A 14,655-nucleotide genomic window follows, 5' to 3' on the forward strand; every position below is an offset into this window, starting at 1 on the left:
GGCACTAGGAAGGGGAAGGTGGCACTGCGCAGGGGATGGTGGCACTAGGCAGGGGAAGGTGGCACTAGGCAGGGGAAGGTGGCATTGGGCAGGGGAAGGTGGCACTGGGCAGGGGAAGGTGGCACTGGGCAGGGGAAGGCGGCATGGCACTAGGCAGGGGAAGGTGGCACCGGGCAGGGGAAGGCGGCACCGGGCAGGGGAAGGTGGCACCAGCAGGGGAAGGTGGCACCGGGTAGGGGAAGGCGGCACCGGGCAGGGGAAGGCGGCACCAGCAGGGGAAGGTGGCACCGGGCAGGGGAAGGCGGCACTAGGAAGGGGAAGGCGGCACCGGGCAGGGGAAGGCGGCACCAGCAGGGGAAGGTGGCACCGGGCAGGGGAAGGTGCACTGGGCAGGGGAAGGTGGCACTAGGAAGGGGAAGGTGGCACCGGGCAGGGGAAGGTGGCACCGGGCAGGGGAAGGTGGCACTGGGCAGGGGAAGGTGCACTGGGCAGGGGCCTTTGGCGCCTGCTTATGGCAGGCGAGCTGCTCCGACAAGGCAGGTGCCGCCACTCGCACTGTTCAGAAGCGCCTCCAGGGCTGACCTGGTTACCAGGAAATGGTGGTGAGCAGGCAAATTCACAAACACGGATCCACAACCACCAGGACCGGCCTATGAATATGGGGGACCTGGGAGGACAGGCGGTACGTAAAGCTATTGGTTATATGGAATGATAACCCCAAATGTGCAAAAGATCCCGTTACGGGGACGAAGCAGAGACACCTGACCTACTTTACAAGTCTGCAACCTGTTCCCGCTGCTTGTGGTCAGGGGACCCTCCGTCCGCCTGTCCCCAGTTACAGAGCCGACCCCGCCCTCCACTCTGGCGGTCACAAGGGACAGGGAAAGAGGAGCTGCAGGTATGGCTCTCCCACTGCGCCATTTCCACAGGCACTGCCTTCAGGGCAGCGAAGGAGGAGCATGTCGCCCGCTCACTCTCTGGCTTCAGCTGTGAGCACAGACGGGCGGAGAGCCCTCAGGAGCAGGTGACGGTCTGCACCCCGACACGTAAATGCGCGATGCCACACAGGCGTGTGCAGTCACGGGACACGGCCGGGAAATGCCTAATTAGACACAGCGGCAGGTGGTCCCGGACCGTGAACTTCCTGTTTGCTTAGCACAAGGTAGTCCTGTGTGACCGTGGCTGGGAAACAAGACCTCCGAGATCACACTGAGAGTGGGCGCAGGGGGCACCGAGTCCTCCCCGAGATCGCGCTTCCTTTCCGGAAGCCTCCGGCACGTCCACGAGGGAGCTGGGGACTCCTCGCCCCTCCCCACCCCACAGGCCGCAGCCGGTAAACGCCTCAGGGGCCTGCTGCCAACGCGGTAATCACTGGGGGAATCTGGCTGAGATAAACATTCAATTACGCAGCACCGACACTGAAGACAGCACAGCACAGTGAGGACTGAGGGGGCTCCCTGGGCACGCACCTCCCGATCGTGACAAGACCGAGGTCCCGCTGTAAGTCAGTGAAGTGGCTGCGAACCCGCCTAGACCGGGCGCCTGCGGACGGCCATCCTGGCGCGGGGACCAATCACTGCAATCTGCCCCTCTTCCCAGAGCAGCCTCGGCCCCGGCTTCAGTCAATAGGAAGCCCCAGCCCTTCAGGAAGCTCCCGCGGTGCCGCTTCGACAGCACGTGCGCTGAGATGGGAACGACACGGAGATGAGCGAGGCCCCTGCGCACGGATGACAGGCAAATCCCGGAAGCGCTCCGTGTTAAAAAAAGAAAAGAAAAGCAGCAGCTTCCCCGCGTGGCGTGGCGTAGCGTGGCGTGGCTTGGCGGGTAGACCTCCGTGATGGCAGAGAGGCCCCCGCCCGCCGGCCACAGGGAGGGACCGGGTGGCCGTCCTGGCTCAACCACAGTGTTCGTCTCGCAAATGTCACGGGCAGAAGCCACGAGCTGCCCAGAGAAGCTGGTCTAGACAGAGAAAGAAGCACACGAGGCTGGTGGAACTTTCCGGAAGGCCACCGCCCCGGCTCTGGTTTCTGCAGTTCTCTGAGGTGGATGTGCCCACCCCAATTTTAAGATGGTACAAAATTGTGGGGTTTTGTTTACTGCGAGAATGGAAAAAAATTTTTTCATTTAGTTTGTGACTATTTCAAGTTTTATGTCACTTTTTTCCCCAGTAAATATAGATTTTTTTATTGGTGCAGAATAATATTAATACCATTCTTTAACTGATTCGGATATTATACTATGTTAAGTAACAGCTTTTCTAAGAGTTATTTTAAAAGCTACTTGCCTCTTACACACCATTCTTTATCACCTCTATCACATTTTACATAGAATAATGAAACACTTTTATCGATAGAACTGATATGAGTTCATAGAACTCTCTGGAAGGCATTTAGCAGCACACACCAAGGCTAGAAATCAGAAGCTGAACTCACGGACCCAGGACGCCCCTCACAGGAGTCCAGGGTGAGGAAAGAATCGGAAATGTGTGCGAAGTATTACCAACAGCGACAGGGCTGCTACAGGAACAACGTGGAAACCTCGGACCATTCAGGAGGCGCCTGTACTGGGCTTCCTGTGGCAGAGACAGGCCACCATGGGCCCCGAACGCCCGTGTCACATGCAGCCTGCGCTCCCAGGGTGGGGTCGGCCGGTCTGCTGCTGGACAGATGCCAGGCCCAGGCCCCCACTCCTCAACTGTGGACCAAACCCCTTCAAGGGTGGCTATCGTCTGGGCCCATCCTGTCACCTGCGGGACTGGTCGGGGAAGGGCGCTCCCGGCTGAGGCCCCGTCGTCCAGCTCTGACCCCGCGCCTTGCTGCCTGCTCCGGCCCCTCCTGTGACAGGGTGGGCGCCTTCCCCGCCAGATGCCGCTAACAAACTGCTCATGTACACACTGCAATGGCAACGAGAAATGTGTGTTTAAAAAACCTACAAAGTGTTCCCAAAAATGACGGGGACTATCTCTTAAGCTTATTCTAAATCCTGAAATGGGAAACAAAGTTTTTCATCCTTTCGTTACTCTTATAATATCCCAAGAGGACTGAAGGCGGGGAACACAGAGGAAGATGCCGAGAAAAGAGCCAGAGAGGAAACCGCACCCGAACATCCTGGTGGGGCTCCTGGGCCCTCCCTCTACTTTGCATAACGTTCTGGTTCTCTGAGCTGAGGGAAGAGTGTGCACGAAGCCCCAGCACCCCCAGCACGCGGCCTCCGGCGGCCCCATTCCCAGGCGATCACCATCAGCCCCCAGGACAGACCGCAGCCACTCAGAGGACACCTCTGGAAGGGGCAGCTCCCCGCGGCCACTTCCTGCGGAGACAGGCTGTAGGGTGGCCCGTCAGGGGCTGCCTAGCAACAGAGCACCCGAGGGAAGTGCCTTCCGAAAGGAACAAACACACGTACAGACACGGAAGCCGAGTGGGGAGGAGATAAACTTGGTAGCTGTAAAGGGAGTTAAAAGAACACACAAAACCCAAGCGTGGTTCTATTTTGCTTCTTTGGTCGGCTGAGCCTCTTCTACAAACCTCTGCTTCAAGGCTCAGAACCAGCCCCGGGGAGTTGTGAATGGCCTACAGCAAACCACATCAACCAGACGTGGCAGCCGAGAGAGGCGAGCAACACTCAGCCCCTCCTCCCACCCGGGACCCTCAAATCCTCACCCCTCATTTCACACAACCCACACAGGAAACGAAGGGAACCACTGGCCGGGCCCACAGGCCAGGCGGGCGTGACCCGGAGAGCAGTGTGGGGCTCCTGAGCCGGTCTCCGCTCGGGCCTCTCCAGTCCAGGAGCTCTGAGCTGTGTGTCCACACCGCACGTACGTGCACCCACTCATCCATTCATTCATTCTTGGGTCCTACCCTACAGGACCTACTTCATAAGGTATGGTTCCAACAGGGCCCCAGAATATAGAGCTTTTTTAAAACTCACTCAGTAGAAACTGCTTTCTCAAAAAACTCACCCACGCCCTGACCGGTTTGGCTCAGTGGATAGAGTGTCGGCCTGCAGACTGAAGGGTCCCAGGTTCGATTCTGGTCAAGGGCATGTACCTTGGTTGCGGGCACATCCCCAGTGGGGGGTGTGCAGGAGGCAGCTGATTGATGTTTCTCTCTCATAGATGTTTCTGGCTCTCTATCCCTCTCCCTTCCTCTCTGTGAAAAACCAATAAAATATATTTTTAAAAAAACAAAACAAAAAAACAAACAAACAACAAAAAAAACAACTCACCCAGGCCGCAGCCGGGTAGGTCAGTTGGTTGGCGCGTCATCCTGGACGCCAGAAAGGCTGTAGGTTCCTTTCCCGGCCAGGGCCCAGACCTAGGTTGTGGGTTCAGTCTCTCGTCGGGCATGTACAGGAGGCAACTGATTGATGTTTCTTTCTCACATAGATGTTTCTCTCTCTCTAAAATAAATTTTAAAATATTTAAAAAATAATAAATAAAATAAAACTAGTAAACATTCCAGGTGAGGATTTTTAAAATATATATATTTTATTGATTTCAGAGAGGAAGGGAGAGGGGGAGAGAGAGAGAAACATCCATGATGAGAGAGAGTCATGGATCAGCTGCCTCCTGCATGCCCCACACTGGGGATCGAGCCCACACCCGGCCATGTGCCCTGACCGGGAACTGAACCGTGACCTCCTGGTGCATAGGTCGATGCTCAACCACTGAGCCCCGCTGGCAGGGCCCAGGTGAGGATTAAAAACAAACCTCACCCAGGTGTCTGCAGCTCAGTCAGGTCTGGGAGCCCCAGCTGACCGGCTGACAGACTTGCGACAGGAGCTAAGCAAACCACTGCTGTGGTCCATCGGCCAGGACTCGACTCCCCCACGGACAAAGGCCCCCGGCACTGGGCATCACGGTCCCTTCAGGGACGTGCGTGGGAAGAGCCCTCCTTTTAACACTGTTTCAACCCTGGTCTCCCAGCCCCACAGCGGAGGGCTTTCAGGTGAACAGGGAATGCGCTGGCACTTTGGCAAACACAAACCACTACCACAGGTCTGGAGACTTTAAACAGAAGTAAAGCGTAATTCTACACAGCTGGGTAGCTTGGCTGGTTACAGCGCCATCCCAATATGCCAAGGTGTGGGTTCAATTCCTGGTCAGGACACACACAAGAATCAACCAACGAATGCATGAATAAGTGGAACAAACTGATGTTTACCTCTCTCCTTCCCTTCAAAATTCAATAATTTCTTTAAAAAGTAATTCTACACAGATATCAAATGTCTGATGACATCACTTCTTGAAATCAACATTCACCCTAAACATCACCATCACACAGCCACCATTAGCATTTTTACCGACCGTCAAGAACCGCCTCTCTGCTCTCTGCGTCATCCTCACTCCTGTAAATCCAGCCGCTGCCCTGCCCTCCCCTCCCCTCCCCATTGCTTCTCCCTCCCCTTCTCATGCCCTCTCCCCTCTCCTCCCCTCCCATGCCCTCTCCCAGGCCATGGATTAGTTTTGGTTTCAGTGTTTGATTTGAATTCTTATAAAGGTTATACAGGTTTTTCTTCAAACAAAGAATGTTGGTTGATAAAATACAGATGTCTTTAATAAGCAGGATTTATGAGCAACCTGCTTTTTCACTCGGTATCCAGTGGCCTCTTCACGCCGGTAAGGCAGACAGGGCCTAACATCTGAGACATGTACACATCAGAGCCCGAGCCACCGCCGCCCTCAAACAGTCAGCGGTTCCACTTTTGAGCCCAAATAGACCTGGTTCTGGTGCCCTCCAGGCTGGGGTCTCGGGTGCAGCCACGCCGCGGGGCCTGTACGCTCCAGGGGCCTGGAGTCAGGTGAAGTGTAACTTATTTTTGTGAGAAATCAACTGACCTTGGGGAAAACACAGGGCTGCAATCGCTCCACCTCCTGAGCTCTTTTAACTCCCCTTTCAAAATCCAAAGTGACTTTTAACTGTGTGCTTTTTCTACCCACTGATTCTACTGTAAGGGTGTGTTATGATTGTTTAAAGTAGAAGTTTTAATTCCTTGTTAGAATGCTATATATACACATATTTATGTGTTTAAGGAAATGGGAGAGTACAACGGTATCAGAAAAAGGAAAGAATGCAGTCAAAAATCTGGTTTTGTAGCCTTGAAATCTATTCAGGGTGAAAACGAAGCCCAATGAGGATTTCACAGGAAACTGGTGGAGGACCGGCACCGGCCGCTTCCATCACGTGACGGGGACGCGAGGCAGCTGTCTGGGAAAACCATCACCCATCGTGCCAGCCAGTCCCTCCCCTGAGCAATGAGCCCCGTCCCGTCCAGCTCATTGTCCAGGGCTGTGCCCACCGCCGGACACCAGGACCATTCTCCTCACCATCGAGCGAGTACAAAACCATTCCTGAGACGGGCTGAGCGCGGCCGGACTTCCAACGGAGCACCCTGTCCTCGCGTGGCTGACAAACAGGACAGGCGGCGGGTCAGAGAGCTGCTGCTCTGGGCTTCCCTGCCCCGAGGGAGGAGGGCACTTCCACACCCAGCAACGCTCAACAAAAGGCTCAACAAAAGGCCGCAGGCCTGGGCTGAGCCGGAGCCTCCCCTCAGAAGAAAGAGGCAAAGGTGGCACCGCCCACCCGGGAGGGTCCCAGGGACAAAAGCACCAGGTGACTGTGGTCCCAGAGGGGTCCGCCTGCCAACCGCAGTGAGCTACAGCCGCCCTCCAGCTGACCGGACGGGGATCCGCTGGGTTGCCTGGTGGAGGCCATGGAACCACAGGGTCCATCAGGTTGCTCTCCTGATTATTTAATTGTGAAAAAAAATCAGCGACCATTTTAAATGCTTTTTGAGACACATGTGTTGATCAAACACCTTAACACTTCCTGGAATCAAGTGGACTCACAGCCGAAGCACCTGCCCGAGGCCATAGCCGCCTCCGATGCATTCCTTTGCCCGCTCGCCCTTCAGGAGCAGCACAGCCCTGCTTCCGGTCTGATGTCCTGTTTAAGAAGTCCCCGCACCCTCCCGCGGGTCTGCACTGAGACCTTCCACACTGGCTGTTCCAGGATCCGGCGCAGAAACCGAGCCCCAAGCTCTCCGCCAAGGACGGAGACCGAGCGGACCGGCACCTGCAGGCCAGAGGACCAGGCGCCAACTCCAGCTACGCCCCCTGCTTCCTGGCGTCCCGAGCAACTTCAGTGCCCGAGTTCGACATCAAACACCCGGGGACGAGGGCGGGGAGCCTAAGGACCCATTCACAAAGGAGCCTGCAATGGAGACCCACTTGTCCTCGTCCATTAACAGCCAGAGACTCCTGCCTTCCTGCTTCGGGGCTTCACGCAGCGCAGGAGACCACAGGGCCACCAAAGCGGCAGAAGTCCGAGTGCTAGGGGCGGGTCCAGCAGGCCTGGGCAGGCGAGGCAGGGGCACAGGCTGCTTAATTCACGGGGCAGTCTGGGTGAGGGGCCCTGGGGGAATGGGAACTCAAGCAAAGGCTGGATCTGGGGGACAAACACTCCGAGTGAACAGCTGGAGAGGCCCGGGGTGGGGGAGGGGCGGGCGGAGGAGCGGCTGAGCTCTGTGAGGGGCCAGCAGCAGGACCGCCAGTCCCGAGTGGAACCCCTGGTCCTCCTGCGATGCCACAGACGCAGAGTCATCTCCATTCCACTGAGGAGGCCTCAGGGCTTCACTTCCTCCCGCTCTGTCTGGACACTGAGGGAGATGGCAGACGTCTTGGTCACAGTGACAATCGGCAGGGGTGGCCGAGTGGCCATGTGAAGAGGCCGCCAGGGTCACCCTGGCCGAGCGGCGTGTCCCAGGCCCTGCACCATGGCCCCTGGCAGGCGCTCCCACAAAGCCAGTTTTAAACACGCCTTCAAACAGGAACGAGGGGGCATTCTCACGGAACAGCGCTGGGTGAGGCCCGTCTGAGTCCGCAGGGACCCGCGGGTCCTGTCGGGTGACGAGGCAGCTCTCCTGACAGGGACACGGCTGCCAGGTGGGAGCCTGGGGCAGGAGGCCTGGCCCTCCCTCCCTCCCAGGGGGACACCTGTCTTCCCAGCGCTGCCCCTTGTGGCTGAGTTTCCCCTTTCACCGGCCTCTCTTTCATCCGGAGGGACGGCAGGAGGACGGCACAGGTCCCTGGACGGGGCAGAGGCGAACTGCAGTGCCATGTGCGAGGCAGGATCGCTGGTATTAACCTTGACCTGCTTCCCTGGTTGCTCATGCAAATCCTGGCCCAGCAGCCCTCAGGGTCAGCTGCATGACCGGCACCACAGCACCGGCCAGTTCCCAGGTGCCGGGGAGGAAGGGCCGGCTCTCAGCCAGCACCACCCACAGGCAGGGACCGAGGGCTGGCTTCAGCGTCTGAGCCACCACCTCCTCCAACCTCGACTCGAGCAGTAACCAGGGGCTCCTTCAAGAAATGTGTTCCGTCACCGGCAGCGCAGGTATGAACCCAAACAACACCCAAACATGAGGGAGAGGGTGATGGGGCGGCAGGAAGCACAGGGACAGGGCACGGCTTGCTCTGCCCGCTCCCTCCCACCCACACCAGGAGGTGGTTCGCTCAAAACACACGGAACCCTGGGGTCACGAGGCCCCCCAGCCCCTGCCGTCGGGCCCTCTCCATCAGCTCACCTGTCCGCGGCCACCTCGCCCCAAGGATCACCCACTGCCTGTCTAAGCCACCAGCCAGAGGCATCTTCCTAAAACATAAAACACTCACCGTGGCCCGAGAATGAAGTCCTGGTAACACAGGACCCTCCGGACTCTGTCCCCTCCTGCAGCCGCTCGGCCTCCTCCCGCCCGTCCAGGCTCACAGCCCAGGGCAGCTCCCCAGGGCCAGTTACTCCACAGCCTGGCCTTTGCCCACTGCCTGGCCTGACGGGTATCTCTGCCACATTCATCTCGTTGGCGCCAACCCCTTCCCAACCCAGCTGGTCTGGGAGCCCTCCTGGGCCCGGCGGGCCGCCCTCTCCGCAAGGCTGCTGGGGTGTTCACTAAGTCTCCGTGCGGCCGCCTGCTGGGCTGCAGACGCGAGGGGTCACTAAGGTGCTGACGGCCTGCGACCTGCTCCCAGGACCAAGCACGCGCTCCTCCTGCAGAGACAAGTTAACAGCACACACTCCATCGCTCACAGCCCAGTCCCCACGCCTGACAGTGGCAGGCACAGGCTGCTGCTGAGCCGGAAGCCTTCCTGGGGCCGAGTGGGAGACGAAGGGGCTCCCGGGAGGACCGTCCCGGCCCTGCGCTAACTAACGGTGACCACCATCTCGCGGTGACCAGAGGGAAGCGCGCAGCAGCTCCAGGGGGTGTGGACACACTTCTTGCTGTTTCTAACTCACTTCCCCCTCCCCTGCCTCTGTCATCGCAGGTGAAACCAAGTAACCTTCACTCAAGAGCCCGTGGGGAAGCGGGAGGCAACGGAGCAAGGGAGGGCAGGTCCAGGCGAAGCGCTCTCTGGGAGCCGCTGTCCCAGCCTTTCATGGGGGGGGGAGGGCCCAGGAGGGAGGACTCCACCAGCCAGGGCCCTCCGGGTGGAAACTCCCAGCTTCTGCCTCATGGGTCTCCCCCCTCTCCCCAGGGGACCTGAAGCTGCGGGCACCCCTGAGCCGGAAGGCACTCCTCGGGTTCTCACGCAGAAACACCTGACCTCGAATGCATGAACCAGAAGAAAAACCCACGTGGCGAGATGGCTGACGAACACCGGCCACTCAGAAAGAAGCAGGTGTGAGCCAGGCCCGCAGGCGCCTCTTCACCCACACTCTCCTCTAGAAAACATTGGCTGTTTGGCCAGGAGACAACGTATCGGTGGAGAGACCTTCAATCTTTAAGACAAAAATTAAGTGAAGGAAATAAGTGACTACAACTGGTCAAAATCTGACCCAAACCCGTCAGGACGAGCAAATGAGAAAAACGTAAACCGCTGGATTTGACAAAGGCCGTAGAAAGAGCTCATCGAGGTTCAGTGAGTAACAAAACCCCAGCCATAGGCACCGCCAGGCCCCCGCACCAACAGGCACAGAAGCCTTCTGCAGCCCAGCTGGTCACCAACAGCTCTGATGAGGGGCCATTCTGTACCCACTGGATTGCTTTCCGAAAGCTTTCAGATGCTAATCCTCAGCACCGGCACGCTTGCAATGACGAGCATGTACGGGCACCGCTACGAACAGGGTGGACTGGGACAGACAGCCTGTGGGGAGCAACGTGCGTGGAGAATGTGTGTGCCCTCTGACACGCTGCGGCCACCCTGGAAGTCTCCCTCACAGACCATGAAACCTATAACGGGAACCCTATGTTCCAGATGTTCTGAGAAAGCCCTGACTCCACAGAGCTGTGTTCTTTTCCATAAAAGCAAGTCCTTAAGTGTGTAAGCAAACTGGAGACCCACGGCAGTCATCAGTATCAGAGAGAAACAGACAGTGGTCTGGCCGGGGTCAGACCCACAGAAAAGGTCTTGTAGGGCTTGGAGCGAAGCAGAGGGCGAGCCCGGGCTCCTCTCCTCACTCAGCAGCAGGTGCCCGGGCCGCAGGCTCCTCTAACACAGACAGGAACCCGCCGCCTCCCCTGAACGCAGGGGCCCTGCCCAGCCCAGAGGCCGCACTGCTGGGTCTCCTCTCCACCCCACTCGGAAGCGTGTCTCCTGCAGGCAGCTCTCCTCGTGGTGCCGACGGGGACATGGCTGAAGCTAATAAAACGCGGTGGGCACCGCCGTGCTGGAGAAGTAACGGCCTGGACCGACGTTACACTGAGTGGCCCTGCCAGCCTCTCCCGCACATCCGGTCCGAGAGCGGCGGGCACCACACGGGCTACCCCAGGAGCAGCACATCCCGGGGGGAGCCTGTGAGACCCCAGGGAAGCCGAGGACCCGCACGCTCACAGGAACCTTCATGCTCAACTTCCCTGGGTTCGGAGCAGCGGGGAGCTGCAGGCTGAACGCCTCCGCTCAAGTTCACAGGCACCAGAGGAACTGAGTCACTGGCCTCGCCTTGGGCAGGGTACCCACCAAAGCGAAATACCTCTTCCTTTTGTGAGTGGCTGCAGGAAGTACAGGCCTAACGAGGAGGTGTCAGAAAGAATCTGAGGGGATGGAGACCAGTCAGTCACAGGCAACATGAACGTCTTTCTTAAAATGTCCATCGAGCTCTTAGAAAATCACGAATTCCCTATTTTTTTTTTTAAAAAAAGCTGTAAAGTGACTTGTTTAACCTTCCCCACCCCCACACATCTTCATACTAGAGCCCGTCACACCAGATGTGTCTGTGGGACCCCTCACCTGTGCAGTGAACCCTGCCTGGACAGCTCGCCACTCAGGGGCATCCACGAAGAAGGGCTTCGGAACCCAGTGGGGCGTCCCCGATCCACGCACAGCCCACGCACAGGCGTCCAGCCTTCCTGTTCGCTGCTATTTTCTTTAACTGACCGGGGCCACTCCACTCTAAGACGCACCCTTTCTTCAGCATATTACAAATGGGTTATGTTCTAACGTTTTCCGACCCAGTGGCAGCCAGGAAATCGTAACCTATTTCCCCCCAAAACTATGTTAAAAACAGTGGCTGTGTCCCAGGTACGAGGGAGTGTGGGGCGGGGCAGCCGATGGGCTCGTGAGGCCGAGGCGGGCATTTGCTGGTGAAATGTGGGATGAGTAGCTGTCATCTCTCAAAGTGAATTCCCTGTGACACCCAGGAGGGAAACGGGCAGTTCTGGAAACTCGGGCCAACCTCAAAGAACTCAGAATCTTCCTCTTCACACGATCATCTTACACGACGAGGTGCTTTCTGTGTGGTGAGCCCGATGGTGGGGAATCCTCTTTCATTCAACCTTTCTGGTTCTTTCGAAATGCCAAGCAGATGCATAAAGAAGAACAATCTTTACGTGTGGTCAGTAGAATAACAGTCCCCAAAGATGTCCAGGTCGAAGCCCAGGACCTATGGCTATGTCGCCCTACCCGGCAAAAGGGAATGACCATTGGGTGGCTCCGGCTGGGGGCCCGCACGCAGGGTTGTCCAGGTGGGTCCAATGTAATCCCAACAGAGAGACAGCCCTCAGGGAGGAAGGAGACCATGCTGCCTGCTGCCTACCTGCTGGCTTTGAAGGCGGGAGGGGGCCACCAGCCCTGGAACATGGGCCGCCTCTAGAGGCTGCAAAAGGAAGCAGACGGGCGTTGCCCTAGAACCACCAGAAAGGAACGCAGCCCGCAAACACCTCGAGGTTCACCCGTGAGCACACGTGGACTTGCTAAGATAATGGATGGACACGAATGGATGTTGTTTGGTGCCACCACGGCTATGCTGCTGTTGCAGCCGCCATGGGAAACGAACGCACCCTGCTTCCCCACACCTTCCTAAGCACAGATTCTCGCCAGGCCTGGTGGCAAGGCAGTCACCCACTAAAAGCGACCCAACCAACCGCTTCCTGCCTGGCCCGGAGGTAGGAGCTCCAGGAGAGGGGAGAACGCCTGGCAGGGCACTGGGTCTGGGAGAGATTAAACGGCCAGAGAAGGCAGAGAAAACAGATTCTCCCCACCCCCCAAAAAATAACACACAAAAAACTAGAGAAGCAGGGAGGGGAAAAAATCCTTCGGAACCAGCCAGAGCAGTGGTTCTCCACCTTCTGGCCCTTCAAATACAGTTCCTCATGTTGTGACCCAACCACAAAATTATTTTCGTTGCTACTTCATAACTGTAATGTTGCTACTGTTATGAATCGTCATGTAAATATCTGATATGCAGGATGGTCTTAGGCGACCCCTGTGAAAGGGTCGTTCGACCGCCAGAGGGGTCGCGACCCACAGGTTGAGAACCGCTGAGCCAGAGGGTTTTTTTGTGGGGTTTTGTTTTGTTTTTTCAACCACAGAGAAAAGCACACCGGCTTTGACACGGAAGGTAACTAGGGGACATCTGATCTGATGGGCGCCCATCCCACACGGGCCAGGACCTGCGGCCGGGCCGGGGTCCCCAGAGCTGCTGGCCCCTGGCGGTGGCGGCGGCTCGGGGTCCAGCTGCAGGTCCTAAGCCCACCTCCTGGCCAGTCCAGCTCCTCAGTGACTTTCTGGCCAACAAGCAGAAAGCCTGCGTTCGCCACGGAGCCAGCGCCGCTCGGGTGCCCACATGAGCGTTTTCAATCCTGCGGCCTCGGCCTCACCGACACGATGCTCACCCCAAACCTTCCCAAACGCCCGCGTTTCCGGCGTTTTGAGGGGGTCACCCTGGCGCCGGCCAACGGACAGGCTCAGGGTAGTGGGAGGGAGCCGGGGCTCTGAAGTTTTCGTCAAGTTTCCGCTGTCTGGGTGCACACGCGACAATGCCAACTTTGGTCTCGGTCACCGCACCCTCGGGCGCCCCAGCCCGGCGTTTTGGGGTCAGTGGCCGATGGACCCGGTCCGCCCGGTCCGCGATCATTCACCGGGACCGGCCGGGCGGCTAGGCGCCCAGGCTCCGCCCCAGCAGCACCCCGCTGCCCCGCGCCCCGGCCGCAGAAGCGTCCCGGGGAAGCCCGTGCACTCCGGGCGGGTGTGCTGCTTCCTCCTCTTCCTTTCAGACAAAGACACGGAACGGGGCGCACAACTTCCAACGCCCGGGGGCCGGAAACCCCGAGCGCGCAGCCAGGAGTGCCGGGCGCTCCGGGGGCACCCGCAGGCCTGCGCGGGGCGGCAGCGGCCGGCGACTCAGACCCCGCGACCCGGCCCCTCCGGCCCTGCGACCCCGGCGCCTCCCGGAGACCCGGGCGCCCTCCGCCTCCCCGCCCCCCGCGATTCCCGGCCGGTCCGGCCCCCGGAGTCGCGTCTGGCACCACCATTCCCGGGAAACGCGAGCCGCCAGAGGCGCCGCCGGGCCGGGGACAGGAGGAAGCGCGGGAGGGGGCGTCCGCCGGCCGGGCCGCTGGCCGTGGGCCGTACTGACCGTAGCTGTCGTCCTCCTCCATGGTGCCGGTGCCGGTGCCGACGCCGGGCTCCGCGCCCGGCTCGCTGCTCGCCCCTCGCGTCCTGCCGCGTCCGGCTCCGCTCGCCTCTGCCGGGCTCCCAGCCCCGCCCCCGTCCCGCGCCTCCCGCGGGGCGCCCCGCCCGCCGCCGCCCGCGCCCGCACCCCAGGCACGCGGCCACCTCCCGGCCCGCGCCTGCGCACGCGCGCCAAGGCCCCGCCCCCTCCCCGCGGCCCCGCCCTGCCGCGCCGCCGGCGCGCGCACTCCCCTCGCCCCCAAGGACCCCGGCACGCGGCAGCCTCCTGGCAGGCGCTTGCGCACGCGCGCGCGCCCAGGCCCCGCCCCCGGGCCCGAAGCCCCGCCCTCCAACCCGCTCGGAAGCACACTCCCCGGCACGCGGCCGCTTCCTGGCCCGCGCCTGCGCCCGCGCGCCCGCCTGAGGCTCCGCCCTTTGGACCCGCCCCCTGAGCCCGAGGCCCCGCCCCCACCACCCTCGCGGGCCCAGCAGGTTTCGGGTGTCGCAAGGACCGCGCAGGATCTGGGGCTGGCGCACCCACCCAGGCCCGCAGCCCGCAGCTCGGCCGCCCACAGAGGCCCGAGGTCGTGTCCGGCCACTGAAGGGCAGGGTGGTCCTCGCTGACGCCAGCGGTGCCGGCCAGGCCCGCCTCGGCTTGCCCAGGAAGGGCCCGGTCCTTGGCCCCAGGCCGCAGAGCACTTGGGATTCATTTGAATCTTAGAGCAAGGACCCGGGTCACCAGTTGTCTGCCTTCGTACTTCCTGTTATTG

The 14,655-nt window shown here is 59.7% G+C and overlaps 1 protein-coding gene across 1 annotated transcript in view; it reads right to left on the minus strand.

Moving 5' to 3' along the window:
- Positions 1-13,965, minus strand: part of CYTH1 (cytohesin 1) — a 51,762-nt gene extending 37,797 nt beyond the window's left edge. The window contains exon 1 of the mRNA XM_070393132.1: positions 13,851-13,965. Within this exon, the coding sequence (XP_070249233.1) occupies positions 13,851-13,872 (22 nt within the window). The 5' untranslated portion in view covers positions 13,873-13,965. The remainder of the gene's footprint in view (positions 1-13,850) is intronic.
- Positions 13,966-14,655: the final 690 nt, after the last annotated feature.

This window comes from Myotis yumanensis, unplaced genomic scaffold (genome assembly GCF_028538775.1).
Source record: "Myotis yumanensis isolate MYYU_CA2020_CCGP unplaced genomic scaffold, mMyoYum1.0.hap1 SCAF_16, whole genome shotgun sequence".
NCBI lineage: Eukaryota > Metazoa > Chordata > Mammalia > Chiroptera > Vespertilionidae > Myotis > Myotis yumanensis.